The sequence below is a fragment of the Poecilia mexicana genome, unplaced genomic scaffold, assembly GCF_051168715.1.
Source record: "Poecilia mexicana isolate PSO_F unplaced genomic scaffold, ASM5116871v1 scaffold_4, whole genome shotgun sequence".
Classification (NCBI taxonomy): domain Eukaryota; kingdom Metazoa; phylum Chordata; class Actinopteri; order Cyprinodontiformes; family Poeciliidae; genus Poecilia; species Poecilia mexicana.
The window spans coordinates 25,614,690-25,641,955 of NW_028263373.1; the positions used below are offsets into that span (position 1 = coordinate 25,614,690).

A 27,266-nucleotide genomic window follows, 5' to 3' on the forward strand; every position below is an offset into this window, starting at 1 on the left:
AAAAAACTCTGAGATGCTGGTTAACCTGGATGCTTGTTTGTCGCATTTGTCCGATGATCAACAACAGGACATGGTGGGCCTTATTAAGTTATACTATGGCTTGTTTTCGGATGTGCCCTCCCAAACTCATGTGTTGGAACATGATATAAATGTCGGTGGTTCTTCCCCTATTAAGCAGCATCCCTATAGGGTGAATCCAGACAAAAGAAAACGCCTACAAAAGCAAGTTGATTACATGTTGCTAAATGGCATTGCTGAGCCAAGTTGTAGTGCGTGGAGCTCACCGTGCTTGCTGGCAGTTAAGTCGGATGGGTCTGACCGCTTTTGCACTGATTTTAGAAAAGTTAACGGAGTCACAAAACCAGATTGCCACCCACTTCCTCGGATGGAGGATTGTGTAGATCGGGTAGGCTCCGCAGTGTTTGTGACAAAGTTGGATCTGCTGAAAGGCTACTGGCAGGTCCCGCTGACAGAGCGAGCCAAGGAAATAACTGCATTTGTGACTCCAGATGCATTCTTGCAGTACACTGTGATGCCATTTGGCGTGCGTAACGCGCCGGCAACTTTTCAGCGTCTAGTAAACAAGGTCTTGTCTGGTGTGAAGGGGTGTGAAGCTTATTTAGATGACATTGTCATTTACTCAGACTCCTGGGAGGAACATCTAGAACAGGTGAAAACTGTGTTTCAGAAATTAAACGAAGCCCATCTGACGGTTAATCTCGCAAAATGTGAGTTTGGTCGTGCCACTGTGGCTTATTTGGGTAAAATAGTGGGTAATGGACACGTTAGACCGGTGGGTTCAAAAATAGAGGCTATTTCAGCATTTCCCATTCCTTCCTCACGACGTGAGTTGCAGCGTTTTCTTGGAATGGCTGGCTATTACAGGAGTTTCTGTAAGAATTTTTCCGCCGTCGTTTCTTCTCTCACTGATTTGATGAGCCCAAAGGTTCCATTCAAGTGGTCACCGGAGTGCCAACATGCGTTTGAGTGCGTCAAAGCGCTCTTGAGTAGTGCGCCGGTGCTTGCCGTGCCAGTGTACACGGTGCCCTTTAAACTGGCGGTGGATGCCAGTGATACAGGAGCGGGTGCCGCTCTTTTGCAGGACGGCCCAGATGGGATAGAGCACCCGGTGTGCTATTTCTCCAAGAAATTTAATAGGCACCAAAAGGTGTACTCCACAATAGAGAAGGAGGCACTGGCGCTGGTTATGGCTTTGAAACATTTCGAGGTCTATGTGGGCTCCTCTAGTGGCCCAATTGTGGTTTATACCGATCATAACCCACTCGTCTTTATTCAGCAAATGCGTAATTCCAACCGACGGCTGATGCGGTGGGCCCTTTATCTTCAGACCTTCTGTTTGGAAGTAAAACATGTAAAGGGTAAAGATAACATCTTGGCTGACGCATTGTCCCGTTCCTACTACTGATGCTGCATGGTGACCCGAAATCCCCATGCAGCATTTAGGGGTGGAGGTGTGACGGGCGCCTGTCACTATTGTGAATGAATCCCTGTTTAATTGCTGTTTTCTTCTTGCAGTTGATTGGCTGGCGAGAGTTTAAAGGGATCAAGCCCCACCCACCAGGGAGGAGGAAGTTGGGAGAGCTCCTGGTTGGTGGCGTGTCTCCAAGCCTCGCTCCTGCTCCTTCAATTTGTTTTCTTGTTGGTTAACTTTCCTTTTGTGTTGTTAGGTCTGGGGATCGTTGGCCAAGCCGAGGTTTTCCGGTTTTTGGTTGTAGGGTGAATGATCCGGCGAGGCAGGGCGAGGGGAGCGGCCCGAATCCGACGGCCAACTGCTGGCTGGTTCGTGAATGCTCCCACTCTTTTGTTTATTTGCCACGATTCCCCAGTACCTCCATGTCCAGCCACAGTCTGAATAAAACTTTTGTTTTATATAACTTGGTCTGGACCTTTTATGTTGTGTGCCCTGTGCGGGCCGTAACAGAGGCCAAAAAACCAACACCACCCTCACTTTTAAACGATGTTATTTGGAATTTCGTTCAGAATTTATGAGAAGATAGACGGCGCTAAATAGAGGTAAATCCTGGAAGAAAGTATCTAAAAGGTTGGCAAAGACTTGAGAGTCCATAAGAGGCTTAGCTTCTAGCTGGACGATGACCCTACAGTTTATGGTCATTGCACAAAAAGCAGGGCGCTGCGATAGCAAGGGTGCCAAAAAAAATGGTGGAAAAAATAAAAATTCAAACTCGAAAACATACTGGGACTTGTTTTTTTTAGTATCATTATTGAGTAGTGTTATCTGATGACAGGCAGATAAAGACGGAGAAGCGGAAATGGAAGCTCTCAGGAGAAAACAAAAAACAGGAAAGGGACAATGAAAGATGTCATAGGTATGAAAAAAAAAACTTTTCAAAGTGGTTGACAGACAGTAGGTAGTGATTTCAGTCTATCAAGAGGAGACTTGTAAATATTCAGGTTAGCTTAAGTTACTAGTAAAATGCAACTCTTGCAACTATGCTGTAGCTACATGTGCATAGCGGTGCTAATGTGTCTGCATACACCTCAGACAGTAGCTGCCCTCCCGACCTGAACATACAGATACAACTAGAACAACTGGTTTTGGAAAAACTGAAAAATGCTGTTTACAAATCGGCACTACTTTATCTGGTATATTACATAAACTCTCAGTAAAATACATTACTGTATTAGGTTGTAAAGTGACACAAAACATAGGATAATCTGACGGGTGTGAATACTTTTGAAAGACATTGTAGTGCAGCACATAAACATTTTAACTAGATTCAGCTGTTTGGAAAAAAAAAGAAAAGAAAAACAGGCAGAGGAACACAAGACATCTGGACTGCAAGGCTTCACGTCAAAAACAAACCCTCAAATGATCTTTGCACTGACAAAACCAACAAAGGAGGGTCAGAGGTCACTACAAGCAAATCATGTTTATGCATCAAATTGGAGCCTCCCCTCAACAACCCGAAGTTTTATTCTACTGCTATCTGCATTATGTATTTTCATTTTAATATAGTCTGTAAACTACAGATCAGTATTTTATTCACAAAACATAAAGGAGGTGAAGCACTTCTTTGGGCTGAACTGCTCAGCGGATTATCAACAAAGTCCCAGATCAGCGTGTTAAAACACGCAGTGAACACAGTCTGCAGCTGAATCCCGAGTTCTTCTTGTACTTGTGACAGATTACTAGGGGGGAGAAATGTGAAAACTCTCCTACACACTGTATGTTTTTGTTGCGGGAGGATTTAGTGACCAACATACTAAATTACATAATCGTTTTAACACGTCCTGTAGCTGTAGGTTGGTGGTTTGGAGGCAGGCTGCAGCCCCGCTGCAAGCGGAGAAGTGAGGCAGAGGAGCTGTTCTTTCAGCACCGCCACCTGAGCTCCTCCAAGCCAACAACAACAAGAGACCGCTTCACGATTCGGCTCAACAGAACCAGGCCCTGTCCGGCTTGTCACGACGCGACGCAGCGGGGGGTAATTTAAAAAAAAAAAGAGAGAGAGAGAGAGAGCGAAAGAAAGAGGGGTGCGGAGGGGGACGAAAAAGGTATGGGAGCACACGTGAACACACGCGCGAGGGACTCAAACACAATGAGTTCCAGCCCGGGCGCGAGACGGCGCGCGCGTCTGCGTGTCTTACCTTGATCCTAACATAACAATGAGTTCCCAAGGACGTGTCATTCAGACAAGCCGGGGGAGTTTCACGTATCCCCCATTGGAAGGTTGTTGTCGGCCTCAGCACGATGTTCCAGCAAAGTTTCAGCAGGGCTGCGGTGGTGCAGAGAGCACAATAACCGTAGATTAGCGACCAGTATCCCCAAACTCTGATTTTCAGCGCAAGTCTGATCAGAAATAACAGCAAGTTGTTAAGGACTCTCGCCATCTTCGCATTGCCGCAGGAAATCAATCCAGGTCGCTTTGCCTATTGATTTCCTTCCGTTAACCTGCCGCTGGTGTTAAACCACAGCTCCGGGGGAGGGACGGAGGGGTGGAGGAGGGAGGCAGTTGTCTCGCTACCAGCTCATACGCACGACTGTCTGAAGGGAGGGTCCCGACGAGCTGCTGAATGGGACGGTGGCACGAGCATCACGTCAGATTTTCGCGCTTGCGTGTGACACCGGCGGTGGTTTAGCGGGACGCGGTGCTGCCCGACAGGGAAGGACGGACCAGTAACCCGTTAGCGGCGGAGAATTGTGGGTTCTTTTCCTTTGTTTTCATCGCAGCCTGGAAAAGACGGCGCTGTTTTTAGGGGAGAGAGAGGAAGTCCAGAAAAATCACTGCAAAACGGTATGGCGTCACGTCGCTGCTATGGTAACAACACCGCAATGACAACACAGCCTGCGTGCTTAGAATGCAATCAGCTGCTCTGGATTTACCAAGTTATTTCTCAAATATCTCACCAGGCAGTTTCACATACATAAGCTATGACATGATGGCTGAGATTGTAATAATCTATTTTAAATAATCAAAAGGGGTGTGCTAAAAATATTAATAGAGTTAGAGGTCAAATGTGATCCAGGACATTTGTAAAAAAAAAAAAGGCTGCACTCAGCGTTCAGTGAATTCCTCTACCATTAAAGAATGCCACATGGTCCAGAGATAATCAACATTTTGAATCAATAGCTACAGGCCTTCATGACTTTAGAGGTTAGCTTCATGTTAAGAAAAGTGTGTAGAGAGCTTCCATGGTTGAGCACTTGCATCCAAGTCATGTTCTTCATGGTGACTGATAAGTCTACAAAGCAAGGTTCATAAAGACATGGATGTTTGAAGCACTTGAAAGGCCAGCAAAGACTCCTGACAACCAGATAAAACTTACAGTAAAGACAGCAAAGACTGTGAGCCACATATTATCATCCAACATCAGTGCGTTAACTCAAAATGCATGTCTGAAAGATCGGTAAATTTCCCATAAACACACTCTTAAACCCTGTGAAAAATCTCTACAGAACAGATGAAACTATGACGTTAAACGCTGTGGATTAAAAACTGGATGCCACAATTCATAAATGAAGACTTTGGGCAATTTAATGGATCAGGACTTAAGAGGATATTTTTACTGGACTCCAATATGAGTTTTTTTATTATTCTAATCTCAAAACTAAATGTATTAAAAGAAATAGACTCCACACTGTTGTAGCTTATTCAGAGATCAAAATTGAAATGTTTTCTTAAATCTAAATTTGCCAGGATTGTAAATTATTTTGTCTTAATAATGAAAACCAGTAAAAGAAAAAAAAGAAAAAAAAAGTGGTATGTAATTTGACCAAAAAAAGCACACATTTACATTTAGAAGTATTTTTCCTGAAATTTTTGAGATGAAGTATTCAGTCCAACGACAAGGTGTAGTTCATGGTTTTTTTTTAAATGACTCCAATATAAAAACAAGAAGACACTTAACGAATGGAGGAGTTTGTGGTCAAAGAAGAACTTTATGGAAGCAAAATGTAAATGAGATATCAGACTAAATCATTGGTCGGTGTAGACTGATTAGTGAAAAATAGCTTTATTTTGTTAATTAAAAAAAAAATCTTTTTAAACATATACAAACATCTTGGAAGATCTGCTACTATTGTTCATGACTGCAGAACAGTCACAACTGTACGTTTGACCAAACAACACAGTGCATGTATAGGTAACATTGTAATAATAGCCCAGCAAAAAGCTGAAGTAAATCTTTAAGCTGGGAAATCTTTTGAACCCTATTCCATTATTCTACATATTATACTGTAATGCAGGAATGTATGATGCACTCAAATCTGCATTTGTGGAAAAAAAAAATTATTGTAAATCTCCTTAAAGGAATCGATTAAATCCGAGAACTAACAGAACGTAACATTTCTGACAAAATTCAGTAAACTGTCGAAGGATGAACAATAATGTAGTAAATGTGAGTTCAAATAATAATAGTGCTATAAACACTTTAAGAGTGCGTTAGTGCAAATATCAAATGCTAACAGAAGGTCAAACCTATTTGCATGTTATCTTTTACACCTCCTCCCATAGTTTAACTTTTCAGGCTTTCAGTTTCTTGCCTCAAGCCAGAGAGAGAGTCTAACAATGTTAAACCTCATGACAACTGAAGATCTTTGATGGTAGAGCCTTGGTTTGCAGCTTCCTTCTTCAGTCCAGGCCAAGTTCAAATGAGGTCATGATCTCCCGCTGCATGGTCATGTCAATACAAGACATCTATACGAAGAGAAGAACAGTTAAAAAGTTATGTCAACGGTTGTAGCAGGGTTTCCCCCAGTAACTGGCTAAACCCAATGGCTTAGCCAGTCCACCAGCTGAACAACATTTCAACATTTAAAAGTTTAAAACAAAATGTTAAAAGTTGACAAGAAATTTTGGAAATAAATACAACAACAATAAAGGAAATACAGCAGTGGACTAAATAAAACTAGTCTGTGTGTTAAATAGACAACTGTCTGCTAAAGCTCACAGAAGCTTTAGCAAAAAATGGGTAGAAAGAGTCAAAACTTCATAGTTAAACTGGGTGAGTAGGACCAGAGCAGAACGGCAGCTCCATGTATTGTCAGAGATTTTCAATACAGCGGCGATCGTCCGGTTGTGTCTGCCCTTGTAGTGTCCTGATTGGACAAAAATGCCCTGAAATCTAGTGACTGGTCACTAAGAAGATGGACATGACATACAAACTGCATGTCATTTAATGTTTTTTAATTAATTTATTTAATTTTCTCATATTATAGACTTCACTATGTTCAGATGCTCAATGCATTTGCACCAAGAAAAAAAAGTAATGGATGCCACCAATTATGGTTTAGAACGAGGCGTTAATATGCGTCTCATTATTGATACTAGCAGCTTTCATATTTGATGCGTATGTTGGTGCAGTTATTCTCCAAATTGCTAAATAGAGGCGAAGATGCTCTTCGGAAGCACCTGCCAAAGAGGCTCACGAATTTCAATACTGTAAACTAAGCTTAACCTGTCTTTGTGATCACTGTTACTGGTATATAAAAAAACAAAACAAAACAAACCAAACAACAAAAAACACTGGGGGGAAACCCTGTGCTGCAGGGAAATGTTCCAGAGTGAGAAACGGAGCAGTGTACTAACGGCCTCCCTCCTGCGACGCTCCTGCTCTTTCCTGCGGGCCAGCTCTCGTTCTTTATCCACAGAAAACTGCTGACTCTGGGCCTTCGTTTCACTTTGAGGCCTCGGCTGCTCCACTCGTTTGGGAGCTTCCAACCCGGCCTCCGGGCAGATGCTCTCCAGCAAATCCGGATCCTCTTTAATCTTCTCTGGAGGTTGCTCTGTTTTATCCAAAGCTGGAAAGCTGAAGGAGACAAACTCAGTCACAGGAACACGAAGAACAACTAAATCAGCTTAAACATGGAACAGAGATTGTGTTCTGTGGTGAACACCTGTTCTTTTCAACAGGCTCCATCACTCCGTTTTCATCCAAGGCTTTCTTCTTTTGGGCTTTCTCCCGTTCTTCTTTTTCTATGGCGGCTTTGCGGAACATCTGGAAGCTCTCTTTAGAGGCTTTGATAGCAGCTGGAGTGACCGACTGCCTCACAAGTTTTGCCCATGACTCTGCATTTTTCAAGAAAATGTCCTGACAAAGAAAAGTGACAGAATTAGTCAGACGTTTGTTTCAAAGGGGCATCATATGTTTTCCAGGCACATGTTGCCATTTTACAACACAATTAAGTAACAACCCAATGGTTGTTATAAAAAAAAAAACAGAAAAATGTGGTTTATATCAATCATTACTTAGAACAAATGTGACTTCCTAATTTAATGCCTTGAAATAGGTCCTCTGTCTTTTCAAAAAACACTGCTATAAAGCTATATAATCTCTGGCTTTAGGAAGTGATCACAACATGGCTCCTTTATTAACCCTTTAACAACATTTTTACCAGCATTACACTCAGAAGTATCTTGTATAATAACCTAAGCAGAAGCAGAGTTCCACCAAGTGTTTGCCAATTGCTGTTGGCTAGTCTGAAGGAGCTGAGTGGGTTAGGGTTAGTTTCATCTGTTCTGGTTAGGGTTTTTCCCAACCTTTTTAGGAATCTGGGATTTCTCCTCTTCAGTAGATTTACTTGTGGTCTGGCTGAGTGGTAGCTCGCTGCCCCGACCATCAGGAAAATCTTCAGGATCCCGGAAATCTGTCAGATAAACTTCCAGAAGAAAAAAAAAAGGTTTTATGCCACTAAACTGACAATAAAGTGACATCAGAGCATGTGTTTTTAAGGAACTTACTGTCACCCATCTCTTCTTTGAAGAGCAGCGGACTGTCGGTGAGGGGGGACAGCACTGCACCCTGATACAGGAGACATTTGGGTTTAACACAGAATCATTCTGATGCTGGACACAGGCTGCTCTATGGAGAAACTATTTCATTCTTCACAGTTAAAGCACAATGCAAATATGTTATTATTCAAATAAAAATTTTACAGTTGAAACAATATGTTTGCATACACTGAATAAAGACATCATTTTTTTCCCCACTTCAATGATAAAGAAGACTAAAGTTTTCATTTTAGGTCAGTCAGAATTACAACATTTTTTCCTATTTGCTAAATGTCACAATTATGAAAGAGAATACATCAGATTTATTTATCAATTTCTTCAAAAATCATTAAAGTTTCCATACAGAGTGATAACTGTCTCTTTAAACAATGAAGGAAAGGCCATATGATGATAATGATGATGATGTCATGGCTTTGGAAACATCTGATAGGTTAAAAAAAACGTATTTAACTGGATAAATCTCTCACATATTTTCTCAGTATTGTGGCACTGAACAAACAAATCATTTTGGTAGTTCTAACCTAAAACAAAAGAAGTTTGGCCCGATTCAACTTCAGACAGCGAGACTTTGTTCAGTGTAAATACAGTACATTTGTTTTAACTGTAATGGTAGGGCCTGGTTCCAAGGTTTATTCCGATTCCAAATGGACTTTGGAAACGTCAGAAAGGATTTAGAAATAAAAAAAGGCTTTGTAAGAACCTGGCACTGCTAAGTTCTTCCATTTTGTGAAGAGTACCTCAAATCTGGCAGCAGCCCAGTCTGGCAGCGCTCCAGGGGAGGCCATAGGGGATAAGAGCGCAGACAAATCTGCCAACAATAAATTACACCATGTCGAACACCTTTACTAAAATGTTTACTTGAACGTACAAGATAGATCAGGACTGAAGCCAAAGCTGACAAATAAGGTAATTCCTCCTAAAAGCTCAGGGAGCCACATATTTACCTTGCGGGGACATGGGCAGCTCGTTGTAGAAGTGGCCTGGGATTTGCGATGTTTGGTCGTTTTTAGTTTCTAGAAGAGTGGACTTGATGGGGTGTGAGGGATGACGGGTTCTGATCGGGGCCTTCGCTGACTGTCTGATCTCTGATACCCGCTTATTGCTGAGATTGTGGGTCACCTTTTATTGAAGAATAAACATTTATCACTACTGCAATATGCCAAGTTGTAATCCTAAGAGGAAAATGTGTGCTACCTTTTGGTGAACTTTTTGACAGGGATCCTTAGACATTTTCTTCAGTTTTGGCACTGTAAAAAACAATCAAATCAAAAAGAAACACACAAATCAAGCTTTTCAATCTGCTAGGCTGAACATCCGATTATTTGTTCTTAATATTCCGTCTTTATTCACCCAGAAACTCTCAATAGAATCAGAAATCTGCTAAACAAGAGACATGGCAAAGAAAATCAGAACCATGTCAAACAAATAAACGTTTGACAAGCAAAACTATGCAGCTGATTGACATTTCAAAAGCTTCAATAATACACAAACTGACCTCAAGTCCGTACAACAGTGCATTAGGGTCTTTGTAGATGAAAAAATACAAACATTTTTTGATTAATCACAGAAAGAAAGAAAACGGAAAAACATTTTTCTCAGTTTCAAAGGTTGAAAATTTGCTAGAAAAAAAAAATCCGTCAAATTTTCTGGAAAAAAAAGTGGAAATCGCAGAGATTATTTTGGTGGAAACTTACTCCTGCTTTGTGCGTGTTTGTTTTCCAATCTACAATGGCCCAAATATGCCATCGTAAAGCCCTGATGTGGTTTCAGAGCAGGAGTAAAGCAGAAGTTTTAAACTTCAATCTCTTCCATCAACCACAAAGAGGAATGTCAGATCTCGACAGTAAGACGACCACAACCTTGAAGAGCTAATGCTCAGCCATGCTCATCAACGACAGATGATCTATTCATGACATGCTAATCTGAAAGATCTCTGCAGCTCAGATACTGAACTATATAATCTATTAGCAGCTCACCACTATGTTTTGAAACGGTCTGGATTCTGGAATCAGCCGATATGTGGCCGAGCTACACAACTCTAATGCATTTCGGTTAATACGTTTTGATTTTAACCATGTCTTGCTTCTTGCTGCAACACTTATGTTATGTTGCAACATATCAAACGCTACAGGGAAATAAAACAGGTTATTTTCAGTGACCTGAATAAATCAGGCTAATCATTTTGTCAAAGCTACAGGCAGGATTTCTTACCCAGAAAGAAAAAAAAGGTAGATGTGAGGGTAAGCAAATGTGAGTCACACCTTTACTGTTAAAGCAACCACAGAAACACTGAACTCCTCAGAAGGGCTCAGTCAATAAGCCTCACAATAAACTTAAAGAAAACTAAATTAACATGAGATTCATGACAAGGTTTTTATGGAAAACTTTCTGATCCAAACTGTATGACCTTCACAAGTTTCTGCATGTTTTCAGAAGTACATTGGATCACAGTGTTAATTTTCAGGGATTACAGGAGGAACTCAACTTTTGCCATACTTTGCTTTTGTTTATCCAAATAAAACAGCAAACACAATCGGTTGTTCAAGATTTTGATAGGCGTCATTTTGAGTGACATACAGTAGTGAAAGCATGCGTCTGATGCACTCAGTTTTAAAGTTTTTTCCTGTGAGACAGAATCTAAAAACATTAAAAATAATGTTGTGAGATTTTTAAATAATTATTGCATTATTTATGCAGTTGACACCTACCACCCAGCATAGGAGAAGGTCACGAGGTCAGATGAGACTAAAATAAAACTTTGTGGGATGAACTCCACCAAGAACACCATGGTAACTGAAGCACAGTGGTGGAAGCATCATGCTTGGGGTGTGCTTCTCTGCAGAAGGGACAGGAGGGCTGCACCGTATTGAGGGGAGGATGGGTAAGGTCATGTATCGCCATGACCTGAAACCAACATCAAGTCTTTGGAGGGAGCTGAAACTTTGTGTTGCCTAGCGACACTCCAGAAACCTGAATGTTCTGGATAAGAGCCAAAATCCCTGCTGCAGGGTTTGACAACTTGGTCAAGAACTACTGGAATAGTTGGAATTAAATAACAGTTTCTGTTATATCTATTATGTTCTATTTTATAAAAAATGGTACTTATTATATGCAATAAATGCTAATTATGCAATGTGTTTTTCTGCATCATTTTTCTTTTTGAGTCCATCCCTCACAGTCAAGGTGTGGCTCTCATGAAAATTACAAACCTTTCCAAGTTTTGAGAATTATATATTTTCCACTCAAATGTATAACTTGCAAATAGCTGTGGGCAAACCATGTGCCACCTTGTGGTAGAATTGCATTACTGCAAGTACCAAAAACTTCAATGAAAAGCTTTTGATAAGTCATATACGTTCACTATCCAACAACAACAAAAAGGTTCATCACTAACTTACAGCTCACTAAATATATCATCCATAGACTAAAATGAACAGTCTCATGAAGAAATTTAATCTGAGTGACACCAAATAAATAATATAAAAAAAGGATAAAATGTGAGGGTTAGTTACTGTAGTAAAATGGATTTCTAATTTAATTTGTTTTTGTTTTTTTAAACAAAAAAAGAAACGAGAATGTGGAAAGATATCGGATAAAATAAATGTTCTTCTGGTGTGAACAAATTTATCTGAAGATGTGGTATACTGAAAAAGAAAATTTAAAAAATGGGAATAAAAAATGAGTTTCCAAACCTTTTGTGGGTGTAGGCAAACTGAAAACAGTTTAACATTTGTGTGAATCTTAGGTGAACCAGCCAAAACTAGAGGACAAAGTGAGAAGCCAACCTGATTCAGAGTCACTGCCGTCACTGGAGCTGGAGCTACTGTCACTGCTGCTGCCGGAGCTGAACGAGGAGCTGCTGCTTTTGCTGAAAGGCGACTGGTGGCTGTTAGCGGAGACCTCCACTTAAACAGTTCACGAAAACAAAAAAACAAAAAAAATGTTTTAAAATCTCAGAAAATCTCAATGCCTCAAATTAGGAAACAGATCCTTGAAACGTGTTGACCCGATCCTACCCAGTGGTTTCTGTTTCATCAACATGTTCTTTTTGTTGCTCAAAACTGATTTCTTTCCACCTTCCTTTGTTTTTTCATTCTTCAGTCCTCCTTTGGGGATCAACAACTTTTTTTCTAATGCAGAAAACACAAACGCCATTTAGCTGGAGAATAGCATGAAAAACAAAGACTGGAGGAGTACAGCTTGAGCAGTGGAGGAGGTGAAGTGTTCTTACTGTTTCTGCTGCTGTTGCATTTACTGAGACTGGCAGCAACAAACTGCTGCAAGGCTCTGAGAGTGGAAGCTTTGAGCTTTTCAAAGTCCACTTCCACCTCCCCAGATTCAGCCGTTTCCAAACACGTCTCTCTGCTCTTGATGAGGTTCAGCATCTCGATCAGTTTTTTACTGGGTAGCTTGTCGATGTCTGCCTTTAGCTGCGTTTTCTCCTGGTTACTCAGTGGGACTGAAACGACCTCGCTGCACTTTGCCGGGACTCCGGGATTGTGGGGTTTAACTCCATGCCTGCAAACGCAACAAAACAAAAACAACACAAAAGACAATTACGGTTTATCTTGGGCTAATGTTAGTTGTAGGGTTCAAAAACCAAACTCCATATTTGTGACCCTTACAGAGAGGTGCCTTTGCATTTCGAAATCATTTGCACTATGGTGTTGTATTTCGCAGAAACGTTCTTCAGTCGAGAAAGGCCCTTCTCATTGGTTCGTTTTTCCTTTTTCAGCTTCTCTTTCTTCTTCGGCTTCAGAGGCTCTTTGGTGAGCCGCTTCAGTTGATCGCTGACCGCTTTCAACTGCCGAAATACCCAGAAAATTAGGAAAATTTTATGCACTATTTTGCACTTGTGCTTGTGTGATGCCAACCTTCTCTTCCAGATGAGCCAGCTGCATGGCAACCTCATCTGATGACCTTTCTGACTCAGAGGAGTTGTTGCTCAGAGAACTCTCTGATGTTGAGGGACTTCCAACTCTGTTCGACTGCCGGTTTTCGGCACACTGCAGAGAGACGGAACACCCTTCTGGTTTTTGGGGAATGTTCATGTAGCGGGTTTCAAAAACCTCCTGTTGAAGGAAGGAATAAAAGTTTGCACCAAAATGAGAATGTGTGTTTGTCTGATTATCTCTTTTTGGTAGCAAAGCTTCTTGGGATTAAATTGTATACAGTTGTAGAACGTCTTTATGTCTCTTCAAAATGGCTCAATTATACTTAAATTAAGGTTTGACTTGGGTGGTCTCACCCTAAACTAGACAGGAAGAGCAGCGAACCTGCAGTTTTTTGGCCATGTAGACAACATCATGCGACGGAGGATTGTATCTGTAGCAGTTTGAGAACATTAGTCGCACATCAGCAGCAAATTCCTTGGCGTCTCTGTACTCCTGCTGGTCCATTTTTTTCTAGAGTTTAAAACTTGCATCAGCACAAACTGGCTTTTGGAACGCTTCAAATATTCTGACTTCTTGGTAGTTTTACCTTGATGGTGCTCAGATCCATCGGCTGTTTGATGATGTCATGGTAGTCGTGGAGCCCTAAAGCCACTGCGTCCACCGGGGTGTAAAAGGGCCAGGCGTAGGCGTAGTGCCTCTTGGACAGCATCTCTTTCAGGATGTTGTTGCAGTACCTGAGCTGCTCTGGCATTCTGACCCTCTTGTCCTCAAAAGCAGGCAAGTCCTTCTTTGGGGGCTTGATGGGCCGTCCATTGCTTGTTCTGAAGAACAATGTGCAAGGCACTGAAGGTTCCTCATCAGGGGAGACCTCACTGTTTGTGAAGACGGAAGGGGCCGATGTTGCAGAGTCGGCTTTCCGCTTCAAGGTTTTTTTAATCTGAATATTCAGATGGGAGGGGAAAGAGATGAGCTCTGTGTGTCGTTGACTGCAGCATGCAGACACATTCAGGATACAGGCCACATGAACTAATCAAACCTTACTGTTGTGTGTGTTTTTCCAGCGAGTCGGTTGGATGGGTTGATCTGAGCCACATCCGGAGGAATGACCGTCACCATCTGCTGGAGAACGTCTGGTATACCAGACTTCTGCTTCACTGCATCTGCTTCAGGTGAGGATTAAAAACACTTCGCATAGGTTGGGTGGAACTTTACATGTTTGACAGGTCACTGCAGTTAGTGGAAGAGTATGCTATGGGGTAAAAACAGTAGTTTATTTTATGGCTGAAACGATTAATCGGAATAACTTGGGTATTGAAATAATAATCAACTAATATTGTAATTGGTTAATCGTTAACTGCAGGATACAGAGTAAAAAAAGACAGTTTTCTGTTAAAGAACACAAGGAGAGAAGTAATTAAACATGTAAATATATAAAAGTCTAGACAATTTACATTCAAATTAAGCCTGTTCTACCCAGGACTCCTAAAGTGGCATAGTTTTAGATACAAAACTTCAGTTCAAACTAAACCTATACTAACAAAACTAAAACTTTAGTTTAAAGTAAAAAGAATAAAAACAAATCTAAAGCTGAAACATTTATTTAAAAAAATATTTTGTTACACATTTGTTGAAACTGTCACTATGTTATGACAGTAACGACAATGATCTGTGGAAAAAAAAAAGAAAAAGTGGAGCTCCTCTGCCTTCTCCCATTGCAAAACAACCAATCAGAGCCCGGAGGAGGGATTTAGTGCCATCAATCATGCTCATGTACACTGTTGAGAATAAATAATTCTGTGTTTTCCTTCTATCTCTTTTAGCTAGTTGCAAAGCTAAAGCTTAAGGAAATGACATGTTAGGAAACGCCCTCAAAGCTAAGATTAAAGGATATGACACACTAGGGAAAGCCCTCTTTAGGGTGAACTTAGATAGAGGCTAACAAAGAGAATGGAAAACTTTCGTTTGATGCCATTTTGTCCCACTAACTCCTAAAGGTAGCATGAGAAATGGACCAGCTGTATTTTTGTAATAATAAATGGAATTCATGAATTCCACTCACTGACTCTTCTTCAACCTCATACATCAAGAACTTAGCATGGAGAACAGATAAATTCTCCATAGCACCTTCCTCCTTTTTTAAGCTGCGGATGCCTCCTTTAGTACAAATGATCAAGTGTTCACTAAAGGGGTGTTGTTACTGCAATAGGCAATGTTAGGCAATAAAGTATTTCATTTAAAAAAGGAATTTAATTATTTGCTTTCATCTTTAAATGCATTTCTAATACAGAATAAAGCAACTTAAATGAAAAATCTGCAACATTTGGCAATTTCTTTTATCTGATTAATCAGAATAATCGGTAGATAAATAATCATTGGTTGCAGCATTGTTTTTGTTTTTTTTATAAATGTGCAAACTAAAAAAAAAAAAATCAAGATGAAATACCCATTATTTCTGACTCACCTGTGTTGTCTTTCTTCATTTTCAGTGGTTCAAGCACAGAGACTGTAGTTACGACCTCCTCCTTTTGCATTTGTGACAATTTCTGCAAAAAGGCCTTTTCCAAGGTTTGGGCCATAAAAACAATATCATCTCCAGGCTGTGGGAAAAAAAAGAAAGAAAGGAGGAAAGGTTACTGAGTTTAGCCATAGAGCTACAGCTCTTCTGTTCAAACAATCAAACATCAAGTGAACAGAAGACTACATTTGTTTACATGCAGTTGAGCAAGAAACTACTTTAGATTTAAAGATGACCAAAAGGAAAAAAGAATGGTTCCCGACAGTAAGTGACAGGCATCTCCCTGGAGGGTAAATGTCCCTGGAGTGCAATTTCTGAAGATGTGAAGACATTTGAAATAAAATAACTTTAATAGCAGACTCCCTCCATCTCCTGCATGTTGAAAATCATTTATCACTTTCTAAGCAAGCAGAGAGAAAGCCTTTATCTGCATTACAGCTAATCAAATATTTCGTACAGCGGTTAACGAGCCATTGAACCATTCATTTTATTGAAGTCTTTGAGGCTAGAAGGCCTTGTTACCATTCCATTAATCTCCATCTACCTGGCCAACTCCAAAAGAGCAATATTGATTCCAGTCAGAACAGACATGTTAGATTCAGCTGACGCGCAGGTAAACAAACGTAGCAGTGTGTCGTATTACATCGTGTTCTCACCTTGTTGTACATGTAGCAGTTGGTGAACATGGCGTTGAAGTCTTTTACACACTCACTTGCTTCCCAGTAATATCGGTTCTCTAGTCGCTTCTTGATGGTGCTCAGATCCATAGGATATGTAATAATTTTATAGTAATCCTAAAAACATACATAAAAATAGCCCACACTTGAAAAACTTTTTGGTTTTTGACCGAAGATAACAAGTGGATTACAGTACCTTGCAAAGCCATTCAAACCCCCCAATGTCACAATCCAACCAGAATACTGACTGGACATCATGGAGATTTTGGGTGACAGACCAACACAAGTAGCACAGAATTGAAGTTAAACGGAAAAATAACATTTGCTTTTAAAGTTGTTTTTTTTACTACTATAAAAAAAGAACATCTGTAAAGTGAGACATACATTTACATCTAGCTCTCTGTACTCTGACACTCAAATAAAATTCCTTAAATAAAAACCTCCACAATATAAAGACAGTTACAAAGTTGGCCTTCCTTCATCTGAATAACATTTCCAGTATTTTTCTTCAGGTGACTAATGTCCAGCAAGATCTAGAGAAACTCCTTTGTGCATTCATTTTTAATCGCATTGATTACTGCAATAACATCTTCAAAGGTCTGCCAAAACATAAAAAATAAATAAAAATCAGAACCTAAGTTCCAAAGTCCTTCCAGTGGCTCCATGTAGCTCAGAGAATAGACCTAATACGTCTGTTTATGAATCACTGAACAGCTTAGCACCTCAATAAGTTAAATATCTACTGCTGTTGTATCAACCTTCCAGACCACTCAGGTCTTCTGGTTCTGCTATGTGTCAGAACCAGAACCAATCATAGAGAAGCAGCTTCTATGCACCACAAATCTGGAACAAACTTCCAGAAAACTGCGAAACAGCTGAAACACTGAGTGCCTTTAAATCTTGACTAAAAGCCCACATGTCTAGAGTTGCTTTTGACTCTAGACAGGCGTCACTGGAACATTGACTAACATATTTGATGTGCATTGATGATACACATCTTATGATGTGAAGCGCTTTGACCTGCCTTGTTGCTGAAATGTGTTGTAAAAATAAATTTGACTGATTAAAGCATAGAACTGTCTTGGAAGAAAACCTGTCATAGGCTGTAAAAAAAAAGCTTCACTTTGTAGAAAATGTTTAGATCACAGCATATCCGTGAATGGAATAGTTAACATTGATAATCTCCAGACCTAAAGCAGATTGTGAATTTGTGCTTACATGAACAGCTGCAGTGAGATTAAATTACACACAAGCTAAAATCTATTTACTGATTCATTCACTCCTGAATGAACTGTTGCACTGGACTTTCTTCAAATGGATCAATTTAAAAAAGTAGTGCCCAAAGTGGGTCCTGGAGGGCCGGCATCCTGCATGTTTTAGTTCGCTCCCTGGTTTAACGCACCTGGATCTAATGATGGCTCGTTAGAAGGCCTAAGAAGAATATTGAGATGCTGAAAAGGTTGTTATACCAGCAGGGAGAGAACTAAAACATGCAGGATGCCGGCCCTCCAGGACCCACTTTGGGCACCCTTGATTTAAAAGAACCTGAATGCACATGTACACCTTAATTCACTGATTTTTTTCCTTTTAGACAATTTCCTCATACTTTATAAATATTATGTTCATCCATAGCAAATCCTAAAATAAAGTTTGTGCTTGTAAAACGAGAAAATGTATGAAAAGTTTAATGAGTTTGAATTCTTTCACAAGCTGCTGCACCAGTCAAACACTGCCCGACAACTGAAGCACTTACTGGAAGACACAGCGTCACAGCATCGACGGGCTCACGAAACGGCCATGAATACTGATGTTTCCAGAGCGCTTTCATCACCACCTTCTCCAGATACAGCAGCTGATTGGTCAGGCGCCCGGGCCTCCTGGGATTTACGACCTCTGGTGCAGGCGGGTTCCCGCTCACGGAAGGGCAGGCTTTCACATCAGCCATCCTGTTTAAAAGCATCGATGGGACAAGGGAGCCTGGAGAACACTCTGCTGCAACGGAGAGCTCATCACACACCTTCCTGATGAAGAAACAAACCTAGTCGTCAGTGCATCAGTAACAAGTAAAATATGAAAGCGAAGATACAGAGACAGGCATTTTCTACATTTTCATTAAGAAAAAAAAAACCCCAAATAGATCAAACACACCCTAAAGAGGAACACCAATAAATTCAACATTTCTTAAAATAAAAAAACAGGAATGCCAATAAATTCAATATTTAAGAATAAATAAAAACTTTTTTAATCTATATAGCCATCGTTAAAAAAATAGTGTGGATTATTAGTCACAGAAAAAATCAGGACTTACAGAAAACTACATTAATGCTGGGAGTAAGTAGTAACTGTTTCTTAAAGAACTCTAAAATTGCATACATTTCTATTAATTACTAGAGTCACATATTTATGAAATAGGTCAAGATAGAGGGTTATTATATAGCAATATGAAAATAAAAAACCTGCACTCTGAAATGTTAAGGACACAGTTTAGAAATAGAAAAGAACACATGATTTATTGACTGAAATCTAGTGATTTTCATATTCAGGCAGAAAAACAAAAACAAAAAAACCCACTCCTCTTCAGTTGAGTGATGGCGCCACCTACTGTACATATCTGAATTTAATATAATGTAGGCAGTTGTTTCAGCAGAGGTAGATGGCTCACTTTATACCAAAATGTCATGTTTACATCCATGTTTCAATCACTTCTCATGACAGTTTATTCATTGAATGTTATGAGATACAATTGATAAGTGAATAATTAAAAACATCAAAAACACAAATCGTAGACGAGATCTGCAACTTATAGCTAGCATAGTGATACTTAACCTATTAAGATTAAATAGCTAATTCAATACTGATTACAACTAAACCAAGATTTCAAACAGCTGGTTAAAATAATTTCTGTAAAGGAACTCAGCAACGTTTAAGGGCTACAGTAGCACAAATATAGATTTGTACTATGAAACCATGAAGATGCACAACTCTGTGCACTCAGAATTGTTCAATAGTTTTGTATTCAGTGTTCAACAGTTGAAAGTATATTTAGTAATCAATGCAATAGTCCCATGTCCTGCTGCCACACTGACCTCATTTCCAGAAGCTGACTAAAAAGTTGCTATGCAAGAAAAGCAACTAAAAATAAATAAATAAATAAATAAATAAATAGCACCAACTGAAAAAAAGGGCCACCAAATTAAGCAATAAAAAAATGCACAAAATGCATGGTTTAATTGTGCATAAAAACATGCTATTTTGAACATATGAAAAGTTGTAATGTTCTTCATGGTAAGTAATTTGCAGATGAAAAAATACAAATTGATGTCTGGAATTACGACGCTACACTTTCAGTAAGTTAGAATAATACTTTTATTCCTGATAATTCTTAGTCTAAGGTTTACATGAAAGCAAAGTAAGAACACATTATTAAAGAATTAGGTGAAAACTGGGCCTGGACAATAGACTCAAAGGTGAAGATAACACATTATAAAAGGAAGAACTTCTGCTTTCAGAGATGATTCTGTTCAAATGAAGGACAATACTGAAAAATATTTTCCACCTTCTAATGGCCAATCAGGAGCTTGTTCAGTGAAAGACCCTGTCGGCAAACATGCAGAGCACAGATCACAAAAAACAATACCCACCCGAAGTCATTAAACTGTGCACGTCACCCCAAATAAATTTGAATATTATGAAGCTAAAATCTATGTGTTTCAAGTCATCTACCATGTTGGGTCTGATGTCTCATCAGCTCATACATTCTCAATAGGATTTTGCTTGACAATCCTCTCAAGGCTGCAGTCATCCCCGTTACTGGTGCATCTTTTCCTTCCACTGAACTTTCTAGCTTGAATACAACCCTAGAACAAGCAGCGTTTTTTGCATTGACCTTTTGTTGCTCGCCCTCATTGTGGAGGGTCTACAAGACTGGCTTTTGGACAAGATTGTGTAGCCTTTGTCATGATATTCAAATATTTTGAGCTGCACCTGTAACTACTCATCAGAACCACTAAGGAAATAGACCAACACTTGCGTCAGTGTCATGTTTTGCTACTATTAACTTTTATTCACCGATTGGAGTATCCTTCTATATATTCATTCTTTAGAAAAAAATATAATAAAGTAAGAATATAATAAAATACTGATTAGTTTCTCAAGTACTTAAACTTAGAACAATAATTTCTTAAGAGGAAAAAAAAAAAACAAAAACAAGGGGCAGCTCGAGAACCAATAACTGCAAAGAATTTTGGGGGATGTTACCTTTATTTAGCAAGTGAGTACAACCTTACGGCGTTTGTATGCATACCGTATTAGACGGTACAAAATGGAGGATGTTACGCTGCTAAAAAGTTCTCTCAACATTTCCACCTGTTGGCTCCAGGTCATTTCACTTCTTGAGTTACCGCCAGCTAGCGTTGCAACTAACGTTAGCACCCAGGGCCGTGAACATGAGTACAGTTCGGTTTCTGGAAATAACTCAACATTACATTTTCTACTAAAAGCTCCAGCATGACTTTGATTTAAGAACCCATTCAATGTCTAAAGCAAGGGCAACGTATTGGCTTAAAACCCCTTCATGACATTATTTTGCCTTTTAAAATAATCGCAACGAGGAAAAGGCAAGTTTTACCTAAACTTGTTCTCGCCAACACCTAGCATCGCTAACGTTTTGCTAGCGTCCTCATTTTCCTACAAAGGCCAGTTTAACTAAAAGTCTCTTAAACAAACTCGATTGCACATAAGTCTTTTTCTTGTTGATTAAATAATAACCGCCATACCAACAGGCGTTTTCGCACATTAAATATTCAATTTAGTCTTCCATTAGCGTGCTACATACCTAAATAACCTCCGAAATCTTTCGGGCTCCTGAGTTCAGCTCTTCAGTCGCAGGCGTCTCTATAGCAACCATCTCACATTTATAGCTCCCTACAGCCTCTACAACTGATTGGTCTTTGCGTTAGAGCTAGCACGCGCCATAACGTTTACAACATTATTAAATAATGAACTAGTTTAAGAAGATTATGAAAATATAACACTAAATAGTAATATTTAAGAAGAGAAAACAAAATGGCAACTTCCTGCCACTACAAGAGCCTTCTGACTGAACAACTGGACATAGTGAGCGCTGAAGCTCACAGAAGCTGGTGCGTTTAAATGGTGAGCAGCTTAGTTAGCTTAGCGGACGGCCTTAAACCGAAATAGCTCGCGCAGAGGGTTGCTTCCTGTGAACTGAACAGTCGAGTATGAGTCGACCATGTTTTACATGTCCAAGTTTTTTTCATTATGGTAATTTATTTTACGACAGCATGTGAAATTTATTTGGAAAAAAGAAAAAAAAGTGGCCTGTACAAGAACTGAAGACATCGTCTTGCGGTTCAATTCAAAGTTTAATTCAATGTAATTCAGATTGGAAAGCATGTCCTACCAAGCTGCAGAGGAACATCCTAATCAAGCCAGGTTTAAGCAATCCTGCTAAGTGCAGACTTTTGGTTCCTTCCAAAATCAATGACAGATCAATTTATTCTGACACAGGAAACAGTTTCTAAGCTTTTGAAGAGGGGAAACAAAGTAGCAATTCAGAAAGGGTATATATGTTAGCTTCTATATTTAAATTTACATTTGCACCCTAAAAAGTCAAGTTCACAACCAAGTGTTATTAAATAAGGCCAATTAATGCATAAGCAAATTAAGTCCTTTAAGCAATTAATATGACAAAACTGGATATTGTGAGCTTTTGTCATTCCAAATAAAGGTTGTTTTTAGTTATATACAAAGCTGGAATGCAGTAGTGGTCCTCAGGCCTACTGCCCGACATGTTAAGTTAAATGCTTCCCTTCTCCCAAGCAGCTGATTCAAATGATTGCATTACCTTCTCAACACCCATTAACTCATGGAGAACCCTGTTAATTAACCACTCATCCAAACCACGTGTTGGGCAGCAGGTAAACCCTGCCCACCAAGAGAACAAAAATAAATGACTATCTAAATAAAGAACATACAGGACAGGGAAGCCCTGACAGTTATATGAACCTCTGCTTGTTGTGGATGCACATTGAGTGAAATTTGCTGCAATTATCATTGCTTGAAAGAACGATGCCAATGACACACACACAAAAATATATTTGATGATGACACCTGCAGCAAGCAACTATTCAGAAAAATGGGCAAGTGTAACAATTTGCGCAAGTTTTATGAGGACTAGATTAGGATAGCTGAAAGTCATTGAATCTATTTTTTTAACTGCATGAAGCAAAATAGAATCACACAGGATAACTGAAAAATCCAGCCATATTTTCCAGTTTTGCAAAACATGTATTTTTGCATGTTTATGTTAGTGAATTTTGTAATTTATAACATAATTTGTAGGACGATAGCACACTTTTTTTTATATACATTGCTGCTGCATAATGATCCAAAAACAGCCTCCAGGCATTGTTCATTTATATTTTTTGACCACAAGATGGAGCCAGAAGCAAAAATATGTAATTAGATATGACTTTCGTCATATGTGGACATGAGCTTTTCCACGGGCAAATTCATAACACAAATATTTACTATTTGAAAACTTTTCTTTGTAAAATGACGCATTTGCTCTCTATTATATTGCAAAAATTCATGACAACTCACAATTTTGATAGATGGAAACAGCAATGACACATAGTGTGAGATGGATACATTTAACTTTAAAACATTATCTTTTTTTTAACTCTTACAGACCAGGACCAGATTTGGGGCTGTTCGGAAAGGGAAAGTGTAACAGTGGCACGCAGAACAGATTCTGGAATGATGGCAGTACATATGGCCACATTTGTGTGTGCGTGTGTGTGTGTGCGTGTGTGTGTGTGTGTGTTTGGCTGACAATAACAGGAAGCTTGTTCAGATGGGAGGAGGTCATAAAGGAAGGTTCAGCCCCCTGATGTTCCAGAAGTGAGGGGTAGCACTGGCTATTTTAAAAATGGATGAACTATTACTCCTGTGTAAACAAGTGGACATGGCCTGGAAACATGAACAACTGTCAGTTATTCTAAATTGCCCCATATTGTTTCATTTGATTGTGTTCTTGTTTTCTTTTAAGCAGCTTCATTATAAATAAATGATGCAGTATTGTAAAAATTATTATTATTATTCAAAATAACTGGACTAAACCAGTTTCACCGAGTGTACTTTGCAGTCACTTTGTAAAGGAGTGTCTTTTTGAAAACTGTGAAACTGTGATGACTCATGGGAGGCTATCCAATACACAATACACAGTGCACATGCTGTACATAGCAAATTGTAATCCTCAGAGGTGGAACTGTTTACCAGGGATCGTTTCACCCGCAGGATCACATAAAGGGGGACACACTTTTCACTGTACACTGGAGACCAGAAAGAATCAGGATGAAGAGAAGCTCAGAGCCAAATAGATAAAGATGTAGAAAACATTTTTTAGATTACTGACAGGGAGAGTCTATTTTCTGATTGGGTGTCTTCTGAAGGCAATTTTTTTGGAGGGAGATTTTAGATAGGGGTGTCGGGCAAACTGGAAAAATCCAACTTGTGAAATTTGAATTTATAATAGTAATTATAATAACACATTGTATTTGCATAACATTTTTCTAAACACACACACTACAGGAATCAAGCAAAACTACTAGCAGAATACTAAGCACATCAAACAAAAACATAAAAGGTGAACACTTAAATACATAGCACCTTAAAAAAGTAAATAAATAATAGTAAAACAGAATAATCTTTAGAATTTATTGAAAGAATTCTTAAAAAAAATCAATTGAACCCTGCATCATTTTCCTTCTGTGTCGCCGTTATGCACTTACCTTGTATTGTTCTGCGAAATAAACTCTCAACAAATTTCAGTGAGGCTCTAATGTAACAAAAAGTGAACAAGGTCGAGACAGTGAATGCATTCTCAAGGCATTGTGTCACGTTTCGACTATGTGAAAACATCAGGATGTCGACGAGGAAATGTTGGGGTAGTGCAGTGGATTGCTGCTGGTTATTGGACCTTAAATCATCATTTTTTTATTTTTTCAGGAATCTGAAAGTTATGCACATATTTGGCTGCAGAGTTGACTTTGTCAGGAGGAGAGCCGACAATAACAACGGGATCAACGGCTTACATGCAGGTACCTGTTATCAATCAACATCTTTTATTAACTATGACCTAACCTCTCTGGTTAGGTCATAGTTATGTGCCCAACATGCAGGTGATGAAAGTTTGAAAACAAGTGAAGATGTTTTGATTGATTAAAGAGCACATGGAGTGCTTAAAAAAAAGAAGAAAGAATTAGAAGGAGAGGTACCAGTCTTAATGGTGCTCAGATGTGGATGGCAATGATTTACCACACAATACTGATTTTTACAACCACACCAGTGTTGTACAGCGATAAAAATCCTTCCATTTTTCTTACTGTTTATAGGTGTCTGAAATCAAAGGGAGAACACGGAGGACTGATTTGCTCGGCACCGTCCAACTCTTGGTGAGAGCCAGCTGGAGGAGGTCAGTGTTAACTTTGGATTTTTTTCGTTGGCTTCGTGTGTTTGAAAAAGTGAGAGGAAGAAGGATACTGTTCTTTTTTTTTTGACCCTCTCTCACCACCCTCCTGCATAAGTTGGCCAGTGTCCAGAACGATCCCTTCCCAAGTCAGACATGGACCTCGAACGAATCAGAAGGGATTCATGCGGTGATCCAGACAGATTCTGTTCAATGCTAAATACAAAAGCTTCAAAAGAAAGATGCACACCGTCATTTCTGTGAGGCTGCAAATGTAAAAAAAAAATGTTTCATTCAAAGAAATTTCAGATTTTACTGTGGATTGTGGGTTCTATTTTTCTTAATGTTAGAATTTTGCAGTTTTCGTTTATTCTGAATAACATTTGTAGTTGTCCACCATTCTCTGAGAATAGTTTAATGAAATTTTGAAACATTCATCCACGCTTTACTCGTTCAGCAGTGAGATGTTTGAGGATTTTCTTTCTATAATAAACAATGTTTTCGGGGCCAATCTAAAGATCATTGTTCTGTTGAAATAACCCCCCTCTGATTCAGGTTTAGCTTTCAGACAGATGATGACCTCCAGGTCTCTCTAAGCACTTTTTAATGTGATACAGAATTCACTGTTTAATTCCCAGCAATTTGTTGGCCCAGGCTCCAGACCTTGGAATTTAACCACTGCAGTGACTTTGGATGGGGTTAACATAGTCCACCAAAACCCCACTGAGAAAGATCTCATTGTTAACCTTTACAGAACACTCATTTCCATCTTTTTCACTTTTTTGCTGTTGATTAGTTACATTCTGTAGAAGACCAGTTCAGAACCATCCATACATCCAAAGTAAAGCTCAAAAAGGTCAATTTTACATTAAATACCTGGATGATTAACAGGTTTTAGTAACAATAGATGGCATGCAGAGAAGATCATGCAATGATTTGAATCAGGTGTGCTGGATTTCATAGAGGCATCTAAAACATGTAGGAGAATGGGGCCTGAGGACCAGTGATGGGAACCACTGCTGCTTAACAAACCTGAGATGCAGACTGTATCCAAGATTGTATTCCCTCAGTAATGATCCATATTTCATGACTATAGATGAGGACGAGTAAATTGAGAGCGTCACTTTTTAAATCGGAAGTTGTGTATAAGATTCTATTGCCTCGTTTTCATTATGCAGCCCTGGTGTGTGCGATTTGATACACGTTTTTTGTCCGTTTCCACTGTAGAAGCGGTCCATACAGCTGGCCCGGACCGCACCATTCCTGGACCCTCTTCGGTTGTAGATCCACAAGGGTGGATCGATTGGTGTCACATGACACGGCCTGTTGTTTGAGGGAAAGAAACACATCACTGACTGCGACAAGCACTGACATGCTAGTGCTTCATGTATGTCATCGAAGTGGAATGACCAGTTCAACTTAATGCCGGACAGACTTTCCTAAATATGGCAAACCATAAAACACCGACCTGTACCCTGGCTCTCAGTGGAAACAAGAAATAAGATACTTTGACTTCTCTGGTTGAGTCAGTTACTGAGGTGCAACCCAGGAGGATCAAGGAAATCGTTTTTCAGATGAAAACTATGAGGTAGAGAAACAGGCTCTCATCCCAGACACTTCACATCCAGCTGTGAACGCCTCCAACACATGCTGCAGATCACGACTTGAAGATGCACATAGAACCGTATCATCTGCAAAAAAGCCAAACACGACAGTCTGACTCTTCCAGTTGAGACAACATCGTTCCAAAAGTGTGCCTGGAGATCCTGCCCACAAACACCAGAAGGAGGACTGGTGACGAGGAGCAGGCATAGGCAGATGTTGATGATACTGTTTTCTATTTTTTTTAAAAAAGGAGAAAAAAACACAATTCAATTTTTATTGTTCTCTTGGGGCCATGTTTACATCAGGTTGAAATGAATTTTGTAGTCAACTCATAAAACTTTTAATAGCTCTTCTCCATCATACTTCACTGACTTCGTAGTTTGCTGTGACCCCTTTATCACTGGATTAAGTCTTCATCGTGGCCTCCATAATATACCCAAACTTTTCCTGACATACAGTTTTAAAACAGTTTGAAATCTGAATAAGTGGAAACCCACCTGCTGCCCAGTGACTGAAGGAGATACGGACAAAATCATTCTTATATGTTCCAGAAGATCTAAGCAAGATCTTGCAAAGATCATCAAATTTTATTCACAGAGTGGGGTCTTTATCCACAGGAAAAGGTCATCTGGTCCTGAGTTTGACACCAATGTTTGGTCGTTCCTGATGAATTTAATATTTTCTTCCTGTGAACATATTTGGTATTTCATGCTGCTGCACTTAGTGACATTTTGTGCTACAAGTTACATGAGATTTGATGCAGAAGACGGTACCCATGCACCACAAAATATCAGTTCTCCTTTTGGATGCCCT

At 39.6% G+C, this 27,266-nt stretch overlaps 2 protein-coding genes across 3 annotated transcripts in view; both read right to left on the reverse strand.

Annotated features, from left to right (window-relative positions):
* Nucleotides 1–4,521, reverse strand: part of ephx4 (epoxide hydrolase 4) — a 29,998-nt gene extending 25,477 nt beyond the window's left edge. The window contains exon 1 of the mRNA XM_088005129.1: nt 3,628–4,521. Coding sequence (XP_087861255.1) covers nt 3,628–3,870 — 243 coding nt within the window. The 5' untranslated portion in view covers nt 3,871–4,521. The remainder of the gene's footprint in view (nt 1–3,627) is intronic.
* A 956-nt stretch (nt 4,522–5,477) lies between these two features.
* brdt (bromodomain testis associated) lies at nt 5,478–21,496 on the reverse strand. 2 transcript variants are annotated; one of them, XM_014979982.2, is made up of 20 exons: nt 21,192–21,496; nt 18,111–18,378; nt 16,337–16,474; nt 15,627–15,762; nt 14,207–14,328; nt 13,752–14,102; nt 13,547–13,675; nt 13,145–13,342; nt 12,896–13,074; nt 12,502–12,788; nt 12,287–12,400; nt 12,056–12,175; nt 9,465–9,517; nt 9,215–9,389; nt 9,008–9,078; nt 8,220–8,280; nt 8,019–8,137; nt 7,376–7,569; nt 7,068–7,287; nt 5,478–6,176 (listed from the first exon to the last, which is right to left on the reverse strand). In XM_014979982.2, exons 2-20 carry the CDS (start codon nt 18,315–18,317, stop codon nt 6,111–6,113), a joined length of 2,940 nt encoding a protein of 979 aa, XP_014835468.2. In that variant the 5' UTR covers nt 18,318–18,378; nt 21,192–21,496; the 3' UTR covers nt 5,478–6,110. The 2 variants fall into 2 exon arrangements, with proteins under 2 accessions (XP_014835468.2, XP_014835475.2); XM_014979989.2 differs by having other exon boundaries at nt 14,207–14,325; nt 21,192–21,495.
* Nucleotides 21,497–27,266: the final 5,770 nt, after the last annotated feature.

Bases quoted from the DNA above. Each gene is read 5' to 3' on its own strand.
- brdt (XM_014979982.2), bottom strand. From the start codon at position 18,317: ATGCTTTTAAACAGGATGGCTGATGTGAAAGCCTGCCCTTCCGTGAGC. The intron at 14,329-15,626 runs GTGAGTCAGAAA...CCTCACCTGAAG, and splicing joins AATGAAGAAAGACAACACAG to CAGATGCAGTGAAGCAGAAG. The intron at 12,401-12,501 runs GTAAGAACACTT...TTTCTGCATTAG, and splicing joins ATGCAACAGCAGCAGAAACA to AAAAAAAGTTGTTGATCCCC.